This window comes from Cygnus olor, chromosome 2, assembly GCF_009769625.2.
Source record: "Cygnus olor isolate bCygOlo1 chromosome 2, bCygOlo1.pri.v2, whole genome shotgun sequence".
NCBI classification, from domain to species: domain Eukaryota; kingdom Metazoa; phylum Chordata; class Aves; order Anseriformes; family Anatidae; genus Cygnus; species Cygnus olor.
In genome coordinates this window covers 68,933-85,550 of record NC_049170.1, presented here as the reverse complement: position 1 = coordinate 85,550, position 16,618 = coordinate 68,933, and the positions used below count along the sequence as shown (strand labels likewise).

General features: G+C 41.7%; 1 protein-coding gene across 12 annotated transcripts in view; it reads left to right on the top strand.

The window, feature by feature from the left end:
- SMARCD3 (SWI/SNF related, matrix associated, actin dependent regulator of chromatin, subfamily d, member 3) overlaps nucleotides 1-8,037 on the top strand; it is a 111,043-nt gene extending 103,006 nt beyond the window's left edge. For all 12 annotated transcript variants that reach the window (XM_040549878.1, XM_040549874.1, XM_040549865.1 and 9 more), the window contains 3 exons: nucleotides 1,597-1,719; nucleotides 3,735-3,836; nucleotides 3,935-8,037. In XM_040549878.1, coding sequence (XP_040405812.1) covers nucleotides 1,597-1,719; nucleotides 3,735-3,836; nucleotides 3,935-3,988 — 279 coding nt within the window. In that variant the 3' untranslated portion in view covers nucleotides 3,989-8,037. The remainder of the gene's footprint in view (nucleotides 1-1,596; nucleotides 1,720-3,734; nucleotides 3,837-3,934) is intronic.
- The last annotated feature ends 8,581 nt before the right edge of the window (nucleotides 8,038-16,618 follow it).

The following is a 16,618-nucleotide window of genomic DNA, read 5'->3' as shown; positions in this document are numbered from 1 at the left end:
CAGTTTCTTGCACAAGTGTAAATGGCTGATTTGCCCTGTTAAGGGATAAATAAAAGTGGCTCCACAAACCAAGGGAAGAAGTGTGATCTCATGGACCGGATTCATGTGATACAGAGTCATGCTCAGTTTCTGTTTGTTTACCTCTAACACAAATTTGTTAAACTGTTGTCTTCATACTGTTTTAAAGAGAGTTTGAATACCAGCAGTCCTGAGGATTTTCGGTAACCATTGCAAGATCTGTCGTTCTGTGGTTCTTGGAAAAGGTCAAAGCAGAAGGTTTCAGCAGAGCAGCTGCTCAGCCAGTTAGTTTCCAGCCTATATGGGCTTTCATGCAGCATGCAAAGGATTATTATGTTTCCAGCCCAGCTCCCCCTTTACCATGTCTTTATCACCTTTTTATTGAGCATTTTCTGCAGCAGAGTGCAAGGTGTGATTAGTGAAGTTACTGAAGTCACTTCTGGGTAAGTCATCTAGTGGAAACCTGGTGCACACCAATAGGAGATTTCTCTCTAGTATTGGCTACATCATTTTCCCACATGAGGAATGTTTTAAGTTGACAGCAGCTCTCTTCTGTTAACATACCATACAGTTGTGCCTACAGTAATGCCCTTAGTGGCATAGCCAGATCGGGGGAGAATTATTTTTCTCCCTCTTTGTCTGGCCACAGTAGCTGTTAGGGCAAAACAGATGTGGACAGGAGATTTAACAAGATGGGTTTGCAATCTCAAAACAGAATTTTAGAGAAACAGGATAGTAAGAGTTTGCTTTTCTGTTTGGGTATGTGCAAATGATTCATTAGTTGTCCTCCCATTGATCACAATTGATTTTGTTATCCAGGTTGATTAACATACCTTGTTACTAACATACCTTGTTATTAACATACCTTGTTACTTAAACTACCTCTTTGTAGTGTATGTTCTTCCCTGCTAGTTAATGTCCACTTCTTTCATAATATTTTTGATGATATGACTCATTTTCTATAAACCTTCCATACTCACAGTTTCTCATTGTTCACACTCTTCTTTTTGTAGCCATGGTGATGTTAATAGTCTTTCTTACAAGAAAAATTCTAGAAGTCATGGCTGTTATGTAAGTTTATTTAACATGGATTTGATTGGGCAATCACTAGAACAAAGTTTAGGCATCACCACAGGATATTGAAGGTATAATGTTGACTAACCAAGGGAGTAACTGCTTTCTTGCATTGGGCAATGTGTAAAGACATTATATATCACCTTTCCAGAAAAATCTCTGACTTCTCAAAAAGACTGCTTATACACAGGAAATCATTACATTATACAGTGACATGACTTAGCTCTTCAGTATTGCATATAGCATGCCATCCAGCAGTTCAGTGCAGGAAGTGAAGAAGAACTGTATGTGCCTATGTTGCAAAAATACGTGTGAAACCAAAATGTAATTGCAAGACTAGGGTTAACTCCCACTTTGAAGAGAAAATTCCATGGGATGAGTCTTTGGTGTAGAACTGTCACCTTTGTATATTACAAAGAACTACAAAGACATTAACAGGACTGACCTCAGGGTTGCAGAAACATGAGAGGAATTAAGGAACATCTGCTTTATTTTTTTCTTCAGATTCATGAGACAATCGAATCCATAAATCAGTTAAAAATACAACGTGATTTCATGCTGAGTTTCTCCAAAGATCCTAAAGGATACATCCAAGACCTTCTTCGATCCCAAAGTAGGGATCTTAAGGTGAGCTAAGGTTTGAAGAAGAATGAAGAAGTGGAACCAGAATGTAAGAACAATAGTTAAATGTGTACAGCATGTATAGCTAAAATATCCAGGATGGAAAATTGGTGGAAAAAACGATGAGTGTAATACTACTATCCCAGAGCAGAAAGTATGCAGGAAAGACTGGTTAGGCTGTATTTCTCTTCCAGTGGATTAGCAGTGCATAATGGGGATTGTAGGTGAACTTGTGGTTAGACAGTAAGATCAAAGTGCAGGGATGTGTTGGTGTACTCTGTAAAATTAAAGCTATATAAAACTCATCAGGAGGCTCCTATAGCAAAATAACACTATTTGGGTGTTTTGTTAGTTTTCATAATGTAATCTTATTTAAGAAATAGCCGATTAAATATCAGATGCCTTTGAGTTTAGCTTTGAGAAACCCAAGATATGTAATGTAAGGAAGTTCAGTTGTTTGCCAGCCAAAAAGAATAATTTTTCTCATAAAGTTTCACACTTTGTATCTTTAAATCAGACACCTCAAAACCCATTATTTTAATGAAGTCAGGAAATTATTTTAATGTAATAATTATCTTTCAAATATAAATGTCTTGTTTGTTAATAAATAATCTTGCAAAGATTTACTGTTAAGATCATGATTGTTGTTATTTATATTCAGAAAGGGAATGGACATCTAAAAGAACGTTTAAATATACCTGTAGCTTGAAGAGCTTACAAACTAAAGTGTGGTGGTGGTGCTTCTCTAGTTGCATATATGGAACAGTTGTTCAATGCTCTCTCTGACTGACATTCAGTTCCAAAAGGGCCTTTTTGGTAATACTCTGCCCTGCTGGCATCAGAACTGTCATTGTAAAACACTACCCTGCAGAATATGCTAATAATTTTACATTTCAGTCTGACATGAATACCTTAACAATTTCATGTTGTTCACAGTTGTGCCAAGGTTCTTTGGATATATCTGCAAGTGAAATACACAGTGCTGGAGTACTTTTCCTGGGACCCTGGAACTAAACTGTCAATGCTGTTAAAATGTTAGAGATCTATGGCGTTTAGCCTGGCCAGTCCTGAATGACTCCTTAGCACAGCCCAGAAGCAAATGTTAGGAGCTGTTCACAGTTCAGATGTGGCCATCTTGTTTTGGCAGTAACCATGAATCATAGAACCATAGAATCATAGAAACACAATGTTGGAAAGGACCTACAAGATCATCTAGTCCAACCGTCCTCCTATCACCAATACCACTCACTAAGCTACTAAATCATATCTCGTAGCACCTTGTCCAGGTGCTTCTTGAACACCATGAGGGACAGTGACTCCACCACCTCCCTGGGCAGGCCATTTCAGCGCTTGACCACTCTTTGAGAGAAAAAGTTTTTCCTGATGTCTAATCTAAATCTCCCCAGGTGCAACTTGTGGCCATTTCCTCGAGTCCTATCATTAATCTGAGAGAAGAGGCTGACCCGCTCCTCATCACAACCTCCCTTCAGGAAGTTGTAGAGTGCAATGAGGTCTCCCCTGAGCCTCCTCTTCCCCAGGCTAAACAATCCCAGCTCCCTCAGCCAGTCCTCATAAGACTTATTCTCCAGAACCCTCACCAGTTTTGTTGACCTTCTCTGGACACACTCCAGGGCCTCAATGTCCGTCTTGTAGTGAGGGGCCCAAAACTGAACACAGTACTCAAAGTGCGGCCTCACCAAAGCTGAGTACAGGGGGATGATCACCTCTCTGCTCCTGCTGGCTACAGTATTTCTAATACAAGCCAGGATGCTGTTGGTCTTCTTGGCCACCTGGGCACACTGCTGGCTCATATTCAGCTGAGCATCGATCAACACTCCCAGGTCCCTTTCCTCTTCAAGGCCATGTCCAATGCATGCCATTGTCCATTTGCCTTGGGTGTAGAGATCAATCCTGAATTTTTTAATGTAGTAGTGTAATTAAATTTTGACTCTAGGTAAATGTAAATGTTTCTCCATGTGGTAGAATAGCTATAGTGAAAACTATTTTTATTTTTGTCACAGGTGATGACTGATGTAGTTGGAAACCCAGAGGAAGAACGCAGAGCTGAATTTTATCATGAGCCGTGGTCTCAAGAGGCTGTGAGCAGATATTTCTACTGCAAGGTGTGAAGGAATTAGCCACACGGATAGTTCATAAATGAATCATCCTGCCACTGAACAATTGAATCTGCTGAACTGTACAGTTTCTCTTTTTCTTTCAGATTCAGCAACGCCGGCAGGAACTGGAACAGTCTCTGGGAGTGCGCAACACATAAGTATTGCTCAAAAGATCCCATTGGCATCATGACCACAGAACGAGTGGACTTCTCAGTGTTACTTAGCTCACTGTTACACATGGACCTGCTTCCTGACTGGATGGGAATGTACCATCAACAAACCAGTCAGAACACCAGCTTTAGAGTGACCTTTGAAAAAACTGCCCATGGGAGGTGTCTCAAACCATTCCAGGCCATAGACAGCAGAAGATTCCTGTGCTCCATACAGGTGTCAATGTTAAAGAAGATTAAAAATTCATTCATAAACTTGCATCGAGTTCCAGTGGAAAGTTCAGACACTACACAGCAAATCCTTATGGGCTATGCATAGAATCATGGGTGGTATTGATGGGGGAGGTTGAGTTGGGTGTTATAGGAGACTACAGATTTAGAGAAATAAAAGTAATTCTCATTCTGTTACCTAAAATTCTCAAATAGTAACTTCTCTGGAATAAGACAAGATAGTCCTGATAGCTGTGGAATGCTTTACATTCCTGAACAGTTTTCACTTCAGCTGGACCAGTGCAAGAAGCCATCGCATCGTGTGAAATAACAAACCAGGACGATTTTCAATCCTAGAATGAAGAGCCTCTCTGGAAGGAAAAAATATAGTCAGGACATTTCTTCTGCAAACTCTAATACTCCCTCTTTCCCTTGCCCCTGCAGTGAAAGGTAGACTGAATTGTATATCACTAGACAGTCTCATGGGTGTGATCAATGTGCAGTACTGAGAGGAAGAAAATTATCTCCAGAATGAGAGCCTCTTAGGCATTCTCAGTATCAGTGGGGTTAGAAAAGCTGAAGTTGAAGCAAGAAAAAAGGCATTCTTAGAAAATGCAGATAACCTAATGGTGCTTTGCTGATACCTGCCTTGAACACAGTGGATATTAACAATAAGTCTATAGGTAAAATATGAGATTTCTTAAACATTTCTATCCTTGTGTGCCATAGGGATCAGGACTGAAAAACACTTTCCTAATTGTTAAGTTGATTTAGAATCCAAGAGGCTTAACTTCATATAACATGGCAGTTTTCTCTTTACTTCAAGATGTCAACAGAGTCCCTGGATTGGTCTCACATTTTGATCATAGGTAAACTGCCTCTTCCTATTCAGTTCCCCTATACATGATATGTGCTAGTTGTATAAGATGCTGTTGAGTTTTGAAGCCTTAAATAGCATAGAGGAACTATCCCTTGGAAATCACCTTCTTTGCAAATATATGACAAATTCAGACTATGGGAATTACAACACATTTAGTTGGAACCAGGGACATCTTCATTAAATCTTTCCCCCCATTCCACTTTTTGTAGTGCATAGATTGGTTTGTAATTAATGATCCAGCATGATTTCTAGTCCAAAAAGCAGTTGCCAAAGTATAACTGTGTCCTGATAATGTAGCACTCAAAATCCTTTTCTAGGCTTCTCCTCTTCATCTCCTTTCTTTCATTTTCCTGGAAAGAGAGTCAAGTTCACATGTGTTAAGGAAGGGAGGCAGCTCTTCTAAGTAATTAATTTTGCTATAGTATTGTCCGTTCCTCTTCTGCTGTCTTTGCTGATTTATTTCATATTTGAAAGAAAAGTTTCTTCTGTCTAGTCACAGAAGAGAGAGTCTTCCCTCCCACCCCTTTATTTAATACCTCTGCTTTCACATTACCAGTGCCATAGCTTTTACTCTGTCCATTGTGTTCAGAGGTGTCTTGAAAAATTTACAATTGATTGGTCATATGATGGCAGTACGACCATGCAAAACCACTGGTGTAAGAAAAAGCACAGCTGTACCTCTTTGCCCAAGGCCTTTTCTTGGGAATGGCTTGGTTTGGATTTTTTGTGTGTGTGTTATAACCTCTTTTTACACTAAAACCTGAAATCCTGCAGTCTTAAACTGGTACAGACTGAGAGGTTGCCAGACAGTTAACAACTTAAAATCTTATGTGCTGTAGGACTCTGCTAATTGGACTTCCAGCAAACATTGTGAGGGAAAACAGTGGGGATCATCTGCTACTGTGCTTCCGTATTTGTTATGCTGCTGTGTCAGTTGTGTGCATGCTGTCCAGTGTATAAAACTTTTTCTGTATGTGGTAAACAGAGCAGCTACATTCAGGGGATGCATTCAAATCTCCAGGAGTAATAAATGCCGAGAAAAATAAACGAGGATATGAGAAGGGGATGGGGTGGGATAGATGCCTGCAGGATGTCTGCCAGCAAATTTTATTTTTGAGAACTTTGCCATTTGAATGGCAAATATTTGTACGGAAAAATTCCAGTCATTTGCCACAGCTGACAAAATAATGGAGCCCAGTCTGCTTTTAGAATCTCTCTTTAAAAATAATTGGATGGGTCTGTTTCTAAGCCTCTTTCAGAACAAATTAATGAAACTACGTGTTGCTGACCAGTGGATTCCAAGTAGCACCACTGGAAGGTGAAGCAATGTTAAGCACCAATGCTATGCTGAAGTGTGCACACACATGCATGTTTGTGCACGTGCATGATTTGGCCACTGTACATAGCAATCCGAAATCTAAATTCTTAAATCTCACTGTACATATTCTTCCTGCCCATAAAAAGACTGGTCACCAAAGAAGACTCTTAGGAATAGCTGTCAGGTGTCTTCCTTTTGTTTAAAATGGTGTTTGAGATTTTGATTCTTTTATTCTGTGCTCAGGAGCAGTTTGAGCCTCTTACTGAAGAGACAGAGAGAGAAATGTTATCTTCCATTCCAGGAGTGTAGCCAGGAGCTTGCTTTTAGTAAAAACAGACATTATATTTGAGGAGAAACAATGGGACAATTCTGGGAGGAACTGGACCAAATGCAGCTTGGACATGTGGAAAGTCGGTAGTACTGAACAGGCATGTAATTCCGGCAGATTTTGAATGATAAATTTATTTTAATTTCAGGCTGGTGGGTTTTTTTTGGGTGTAAAAGATGACAAGACTATTATTTGTGGTCTTTGGTTTCTGCCACGGTACAATACAAATCTGTGCATACTGCAATAAAATATATATATATATGTGCATAGATGTAGTTAATTTATAGATGATAATATAGATGATTGTTAGAAAATATAGCATAAAACTAGGACAAGGTTAAAACAATTCCTGGAGTACCAGTAGAAGGGAAATATATCTTGGAGCTGAAGCGTTGACATGGCAGTTAAAGGAAAAACAAATGTTTGATTGTGGAAGCAAAGTGCCAGAATAGAGAGAAGAATACAGCAGTGGTAAAAGGAAAGAGAAAGATGGGAGCAGAGTGCCACTGAAGTGCCATTAAGTCAAAGCACAGGATAACATGCAGATTAATGTTGGAACTAGCACAGTCTACGTGATTTTGTATATTTTGTGTGCATGTGTATATGTATACATATAGAGGGGCAGGAGCAGGAGTCAGTCTCAACTGGTATACAGCTCAGGAAATGGGCACGCAGAGTACAGCCAAATGTTCTGCATTTAAGTTTTGAGACACATTGCCAAAACTTTTCCCACCATTATCAGTAGGGATTCAGCTATTTCACTTATCAGCATTGGCAGTTCTAGTGCACGCATGGTTTCAGCTGACAGCTTTTTTACACCACACTGTTTAGAATTTATTCTGATGAAGCTGAGTGAAATTATTGGTGTATATCCTAGGGCTTCAAATTTTGCTTAAAATGTAGTCAGGTGGTGGTTTCTTTCTTTTTCTTTCTTTTCTTTTTTCTTTTTTTTTAACCTCCTTGTGTTGAGAGCCCTTTTAATGGCAGTGCAAAGAGATGAGTGGGAAAAAAAAAAGGCTCCTTTCTTCCTGAATAAGGAGGTCTCCTTTCTGTAACTGCTCTGTTGTTTAATAGGCTGTATCTGTTCTGCCAGATCCTGTATGATAAACACCTTTTCTGATCTCACTGAAGAAAGGTACTCCATTAAAAAGATACAACTGTGGGTTTGGGAGTGAGCAAATACATGCGTAAGGAGAGGTGGGGGAGAGACACCCTCTACTCCGTAGTCACCATATCTTCACTGTTGGATGCTGAGTGAGTCGTAGAAAAGCTTTTAACAATAAATACTTTGTTTCTTTGTACCTCTTGCACTTACCTTACGCCTCTTAAAGAAAACTCCTTCATTTCTTTTGTGTAAAAGTAATGCTGTAGGATTTTTTTCACACACTTCTTTTACAGAAAATTTTACCTAAGGATTAGGAAGAGATCACTTTCTATGTGAAACTGCTTAGAGACCTGGGAACTACAGATCAATCCAAGGCCAATTAATGACACACATTTACACCAGTCCATGGTGTGGAAGTGATACATGAGATGATACTCTCAGGGCTCTGCTACTGATATGAGGGATAATTTGGTACACTTGGTTTCTTCTTACTCCTGATAAAAACTCTAATGGTCTCAAGTTTTTGGATTTCTGTCCACATGTATGTGCACACACATAAGGAGGGGCATACACATACAGATTTTAAATGGACTTGACAACAATGAGAGCTGTCTCACCAAGTTTAATCGTCTGGTGCTGTTTCCATAATGAATAAGTAATGAAGATGGGAAATCCTTAACATTGGAGAGGTCCAGTTTCTTGCTTGGTCATTCGGTGTACACTTAGCACCATTATTGTTAGTTTTAATTAATAAAGAAGTTGCAGCTGGGGCTAGAGCTTGGATGCTGAGGGGAGACTGGAGTAAGCTATGCAAACAGCTAGCAGACTTCCAACAGAGGTTCCATACAAACAGCCAATAATATTAGAAACATTTGACAGGATGAACAAGCTGCAATTCACCAGCTCAATGAAGAGTTTTTGTTTGTTTGTTTGTTTTCAGGGTTAAAATTTCTTAGCCCAATAGACTGTCAAGAGAGAACAATATCAAGAAGTGGGGTGGGTGAAGACTAAAAAGAAGAGCAAATGTAAAAAAGGAAAGGAAGGCCTAGAATTATTTCAGCAACTGAGTGAAATGGGAAGCAGAAGTAGTAACCTTTTTTTGAGAAGAAAGCAAACAGATGATAAAAACTCATAAATGGCTATCTAGATATTCCACCTACAGTGGGGAAAGTTCTATTTGGAAGTTTGTGTAGGAAATTTCAGTACCTGAGACAAAATTTAATTTTGCACTTGAAAAAAAAAAAAGCGTCTACACAATTCCTGGAAAGGGAGTTTAGTGGAGGACTTGTTAGTGTTAGGTCAGAGGTTGGACTGAGTGATCTTGGAGGTCTCTTCCAACCTAGATGATTCTGTGAATCTGTGGAAAAGCAAGTAGCAATAACAGCAATCATATCTTACAGTAACAACAGTCCTATGCATTTTTATCCCCTTCGTTTTAGAGCAGCAACAGGCAGGCTGTTTTTCCAGGACTCAGAGGAGGAATGAAGATTTACAGTTTAGTATCCTGACACTTTTTGAGTTTTCTCAGAGTAAACTGAGCACTACTGAGTACAATGCGAAGAATGTGGATAAATGCAGAAAGAGAGATTAGAATGATCATATGATAGTTGCTCTTTGCAAGAGGAGTTGGAAGGCAGAAGATAGATAAACTTAGATAGAGTAATTCTGTTACAAAAATTGGGTTCAACTCAAAGTTAAGCCATAGTCAAGGCAGAGCTAATCAAAGTAGACAAATTTTAGGGCATGACACAACTGGGTAGCTTGAATATAACTACTTCAGGTTGAGGTACTTTGCTGTCAAAATTCCCTTGACCAGCTTGCAAGCTTTAACACCTAGTTCGTGTACATCTACAAAATTTTTGTCTTCATGAGCAGTGATTCGTACTACATGCCTTCTAAAACTTGAGGCTGATTGTTACCCTTTATTTTGGTCTCCCTTCTCCCAGCACAGCTGGGTGCATACTAGTCACTGTCAAACCTATATACCTTGCCCATGGGTCCGGGATCTCAATGTAAGCTCAGGTAGGCCTGGTCATCTGGCTCCTGTACAGGTTATATCGCAGTTGTGCCTGTTTCCTGCTTGGCTGTAACAATGCCTTGCTGAGGGGCATGTTACTCCTGTCAGGTAGACCGACTTCAAGGCTTGACTTTAGATGTGCCTTATACCCATGAGTTTGTTTGATGTGTTGGACTCTTGGTTGAAGATGGCTACCTGCTCCAGGTTTGTTTTGCTTGCCTTGTTTTAGTACTGCTTGGCTGGCCGTTGGTCAGGGAGGACTGTGCCTTGTCAGGCATGCTACCATGCTCTGCTGCTGACTGTGTGTCCTAGGGACCAGTCACCCACCTCTTACTGCTCCCTGACAGCCGCTGTGTCTTTATCCTCCTGTCTTATGTGTGCTGTGCCATTTGCAGGCAATCTTCCATGCATTTCATATAGCTCTATAGGTTTTAAATAGTATGTTCCCTTTCCAAATGTTGTACCTATTCTACCTGAACACTGTCTTTATCATCTTTCATTTCAGTCACCTAACTGGACTTCGAAACAATGTGCTGTTCCTGCCATGTATTCATGCTTCAGCTGTTCTTCCCCAATTATTTTTTTTTCTTTTTTTTTTTTTCCCTTTAGAGTGTGCTTAGACTTTAGATACGTTGTTATGGTTTAACCCAGCTGGCAGCTAAGCACCACACAGCCATTCGCTTGCCCTCCCCCCTCCCTCTCTGTGATGGGGGAGAGAATTAGAAAGAAATGAAAACCTGTGGGTTGAGATAAAGAGAGTTTATTAGGACAGGAAAGAAAGGAAAATAATAATAATAATAATAATAATAATAATAATGTGCACAAACAAGTGATGCACAATGCAATTGCTCACCACCTGCTGACCGATGCCCAGCCTATCCCCAAGCAGCCGGCTCCCCCACCCCAGCTAGCCACCCCTATATATTGTTTAGCATGACACCAGATGGTATGGAATACCCCTTTGGCCAGTTCGGGTCAGCTGTCCTGGGTCTGTCCCCTCCCAGCTCCTGCTGTACCCCCAGCCTGCCCACTTGCAGGACAGTGTGAGAAGCTGGAAAGTCCTTGGCTTAGTGTAAGCACTGCTCTGCAACAATTAAAACATAAGTGTGATATCAACATTATTGTCATCCTAAATCACAAACACAGCACCATACCAGCTACTGGGAGGAAAATTAACTCTATCCTAGCTGAAACCAGGACACATGTCTAGTTCCACTCCAGGACAACTAATTAATTCAGCAATCTGCTCCTTTCTTACTTTAATTCTGTAATCTAGGACAAAGTGCCTTTCTAGAAGTAGAACAAGAAATGACAGTGGGAAGGAAGTAGTAAAACAAATGAATATTTGATAAGGCTGTGAAGGGACAGAGGTACTTGTTTACCTCAAGTACTGTGGTTAGTTTTGGGCCCCTCGCTACAGGAAGGACATCGAGGTGCTCAAGCATGTCCAGAGAAGGGCTACGAAGCTGGTGAGGGGTCTGGAGAACGTGTCTTACGAGGAGCGGCTGAGGGAGCTGGGGTTGTTTAGCCTGGAGAAGAGGAGGCTCAGGGGCGACCTTATCGCTCTCTACAGGTACCTTAAAGGAGGCTGTAGCGAGGTAGGGGTTGGTCTATTCTCCCACGTGCCTGGTGATAGGACAAGGGGGAATGGGCTAAAGTTGCGCCAGGGAAGGTTTAGGTTGGATATTAGGAAAAACTTTACCGAAAGGGTTGTTAGGCATTGAAATGGACTGCCCAGGGAAGTGGTTGAGTCACCGTCCCTGGAGGTCTTTAAAAGACATTTAGATGTAGAGCTTAGTGATATGGTTTAGCGGAGGACTTGTTAGTGTTAGGTCAGAGGTTGGACTAGGTGATCCTGGAGGTCTCTCCCAACCTGGATGATTCTGTGATTCTGTAAGACCAGTTTCTTATACCCTACATGAGGCAGATTCGAGCATGAGAAGAAATCAGTGAGGAAGGCTGCAATGATGGAAATTTTGGGCTTAATGTAAAGGGTTAAGGATTAAAACAGATTGAGGAGTAGTTAAATTTAGAAAAAGGGTTAGGATTTAGAGTTGGAATAGGGTTCAAGTTAGGCTTTAAATTGGGAGTTGGGGTTAATTAAGAATTCAGATTACAGATAAGGGATAGAATTAATTTAGGATTTGAATTGAGAAGGCAAGGTATAGGATTTTGGAAGCCTGAGAAGCCAAAGAAGGTGCATAGCTGTGCAGGCACTGCACTGATGCTGTCTGCCATCCCTGTGACACACCAAGAAGTAGCTGATGCTGGAGCAGTTCTTGAGCATCCTGTCCCTGGAGATGCAGTACTGTGCATGGGAGTGCAGCCTTAAGACCTGTGCTGAAGCAGTGGCCCTGGCCAAAATTTTAATTGCAGGATGTCCAATGCTGGCACATAGACAATGATAGATGGTTGTGAGGGAGTAGGCTTCTCATCCTTGTAGGTCAGGGCTGTGCGTTATTACACAGTCCTTACCTTCCCCCATAGAATTACAACTGGGTGTAGTAAAGGGTGGCCTAAGAGCTTTTGTGATTTAATCTCTCCTCAGACATCCTTCTATCCATGGTTCACCATAAAATTGAAAGTGGAAGAGCCCAGTAGTTTCCTGGAGAACCATCAGAAAAATCCCACTTCCTGTCCAGCCCTCAAATGATGGGATACTGTCCAAGGAATACACTGGCCTAGGACAACGTGTGTTGTCAAAGAATAGCCCCAGAGACCCCTAGAGATGGGTAGCGTGGGCTGCCAAGGGGAAGAACAAGGGCTTGCCCTCAATGGACAGTGGGGAGAGGGCACAAGATGGCCAACAGTGAATGGCTGATATTCCATCAGTGCCCAGCAGAGAGACAGGTCTGACCCTGAAACCCTGTCTTTCTCTTCTCCACTCTTTCTTCCTCAGTATTTTTTTTTTGCTTCCTCCGTCTCACATCACCTTCTCTGTTCTGCAGCCTATGGCTGCAGGAGGCAACTTCCCCATGGGATGTATGAATGAACACTACTCCAGGCCTAAGGTCTGCAGTGCCCCAGGTGAACAGGAAGCATAGGGGCACTGAGCCCTGACACTGTGTCATTCTGCACTTGGGCAGTGGCTATCACCTGTATTGGGTTTACCAATTAAAAATGAAAACACTTTTTTTTTTTTTTTTTTTTTTTTTTTTTTAATTGGCAGACATTTAAAACAGATAGAGGAAAAAGAGTGCTCTGGGGAACAAAGAGATTCTGAGGAGGGGTGCTGGCTGAGCAAGAAAGAGCCAAAGAGGGTTGTGGAGTGAGAAGCACTCTAGGAACCTAAGAGAGTTTCCAGGAGGCATTGTGACAGAGAGGAGAGGATGGGTGAGGCCAGAGAGACAAAAGAATGCTTGGAGGAACAGTGAGAGAGGGTCTGCATGGTGCACAGATTTTGTCATGAGGTGTATTTGGTTTATGTGGCAAGGTTTAGGTAGTGGGGGCTTCAGGGGTAGCCTCCGTGGGAAGTTCAGAAGCTGACCCACATTAGATAAGAGCCAGTTACAGCTGGCTCCAAAAGCAACCTGTTGCTGGCAAAAGCTGAGCCATGAATGCTGCTGGTTGTGCTGCTGTGAGAACATAAGAAAGGGGAAAAAAAACAAACCACCTGCTGCATAGGGGCAACTGGGAGAGAGAAGTGAAAAATGTAGAGAAACAATCCCACAGACACCAAGGGCAGTGAAGAAGGAGGGAGAGGAGATGCTCCAGGCACTAGAGCAGAAGTTCTCCTGCAGCCATTGAAAGAGGACCAAGCTGGAGCAGGCTGTCTCCCTGCAGTCCATGGTGTACCAGATCTCTAAACTGCAACCCGTGGAGAGGAGCCCACAGTGGACCAGGTGATCTGGCAGGAACTGCCATCTGTGGAGGACCCATGCTGGAGCAGTCTGCTCCTAAAAGATGGACCCCACGGTACAGACCCATATCGGAGCAGTTCTTGAAGACCCTCAGTCTGTGTGAAGCCCACATAGGAGCAGTTCAGGAAGGACAGCATCCTGTGGGAGGGACCCCATGCTGGAGCAAGGGAAGAGACTGACCATGAAGGAGTGGAAAGTGATGAAGTGTTAGGGACTGACTGCAAACCCCATTCTTTGTTGCTTTGTGCCATTCAGGGGGAGGAGGTATAAGAGGGTGATTGTGGGGAAGGTGCTTTTGGTGTATTTTTGGTTCTCATTGCTCTAATCTGTTATTAGTAGGCAATATATTACATTAATCTCCCTGTGCTGACTCTATCTCGCTCGTGATGATAACTGGTGAGTGATTTCTCTGTACTTAACTCTTCAGCTTTTTTTTCATCATGTTTTCCCTCCCTGTTCTTTTTAAGGGGGAGAAGAGGGGAAGAGGCGAGAGGGCAGTGTGATGGTATTTAGCTGCCTCATCAGTATGAAACCACCACAGACAACCTCATGTGGTGCCAGTTCCATACTGGGGTATGCGGCGGTGCTGTGGGTTGTGGCCCTGTATTGCTGAAGGGCTGCAGCTGTGGGGTGTAGTGGGAGGAAGCCCAGGTGTGGCAGTGAGGGTGCTGATAGATACAGCCCCTCTGCATAAAGGAGCTGCCCCAGGGAGGGTGAGCAGAGGTTGTTGGGTCAGTGGAGCAGGGAGTCACTAGTGGGTTGCTTTGTGCTGCCTTTATTGCCCCCAAGGAGGCTGGTCTGGTATTACCAAGGCTGCAGCTTCATCAAGGGAGAAAGTGAGTGGGGCTGGGGTGTCTGGGAGGGCAGCAGGGAGACTTGGTGTCTGTTGGCTAGGGCAGGAAAAGTCCTGGGTGGGGAGCTGTGGAGTGGGACTGTGGCACCATGATGGAGCAGGAGGCAGACAGTGGCAGGGCAGCACTCCAGGCTATGTGGTGTGCAGCACTCCAGCAAAGTGGTGTGGTGGTGGTGGTAGGGAGTACTGTGTCCCTCCAGTGTCAAGAGTATGGAGAGTGTCGCATCCTTCAGCGTGCTGAGAGTTGTGGTCTTATGACCCAGGGTTCCAGTTGGCCACATTATTTTTTGAAGCCTGCTGGGAAATTCAAGTTATTTTGCTGCCGCTAGGCTTGTGGGCAAGGAGTCGCAGCAAAGAGTAGTTCCTCCCTCTGCGGCAGTGTGGGAATGTGCAATTTCCTGCAGCTTTCGTTTGATTTTTTTGCACGGTTTCTACTCCTTTTGTTAACAAGTCTGGAAAACAAATACGCTTTTGTGCACGTGTGGTTGTCAGCTAGATCGGCATGTGTGTGGAAAAGACATGGTGCTCACTACCGCCACCTGATGACTTTCACAATATTTACATTTTGATGTCCACAAGCACATTAACAACAATCTTTATGGTGCCATTTTTCAAAACAATGACGACTCTGCCTTTTCAAAGCTGTAATTTGTAGTTTAATTTCTGTTGCTTGCTAACTGCTGAGAACTTCTCTTTAGGTTTCCTGCCATAGGAGCTAAAAGTCTAAGCAGGTTTTAAGCCATAAATGCTTAGTAAAATGTGCAGATGCTTACAGCATTGCTTACAAAACAAACAAAACCACATGTAAACCATGCATATGTCAATTTTTTGAGAATATTCAGCCAGAGTATTTGAGTTAACAGCCCATGAAGCTGAATTGCTTGTACCACAGATTCTTGAAATGAAGCATACTGTGGGCCTCTGCAAATCTGTTCCTGTAGCATTCAGAAACCTATCTCCTTAAGCTCATCCTTTAGACAAATGCTACTTTCTGTAGCATATACGTATTTAAATCAAATACTTCCGTAAGCTGTCTGGTAAGTGTTCTGTTTCACCATTGTGAGTTCGACGAAATTGTCTGATGAAGGGCATCAGTTAACTCATAAATACTTGGATGATTGCATTCTTTTCTTTTTAAAAATTTATTATTATTATAGGAAAGCTCCATGATTATATATATACATATATATATATATATATATATATATATATATATATATATATTGCCTAGAAATTTTATAGCGGTTGCATGTAAATAGGATTGATTTTTTTCAAATATTTTTTAACTATAAATTATTATATAACTATGCATGTGACTTCAACATTTAATATATAAGAATAAATCTTTTGCTGGTTTTAGAGTGTTTCGTTAAAAGTTTATTTGGTTTCTTTTCCTGTTACAGCAGAGTTCTTATGAAGCGTCTGTTCAGGAAGTTGGTAAGGGTTTTTTTTGTAAACGTTCGTGTAGATATGCAGAGGATTTGACAGCACCTATCCCAGATGCTACTTCTGTAGCAGAGGATTAGATTTATCAACCCTATGAACGAGAACACTAGCCATTTCGCATAGTCTGTCAGCAACATCAAATTATGTTTGGGACTGAAGAATATGTTGTAGCATTTCATGATTCTAAGTTACTCAGTAAGTGACACTTAAGTGGGTAGATACCTTGCTTGACTGCTGAACTGCTTATTGCAAAGTTTAGACTGACACTTAGCGCTAAAGAAAATTCTACTTTTTTCTTATGATGGCAGCTCTGTTAGGAAGAAGGAATGATGGGGACAGAGATGGAAAGTATTGAGAAACTCAGAATTTCAGGCATGAGACAAAGAAAGCAAGGAGTGCAAAAAGGGAAACGTGCAGCCAAGAGACTGATATTTATTTTTTTTAATTCCCTTAAGGCAGTCCCTCAGCCAATGCAATCTAAATGCATTTGGACTGTGGATTGTTAATATATAATAATAATGTTTTATGGAAATGAGGCTTGTGTGAATGTTTAGCTTGTTCTGTTCTTTCTGTTAATAATTCTGAACCCACTGGCTGGTGT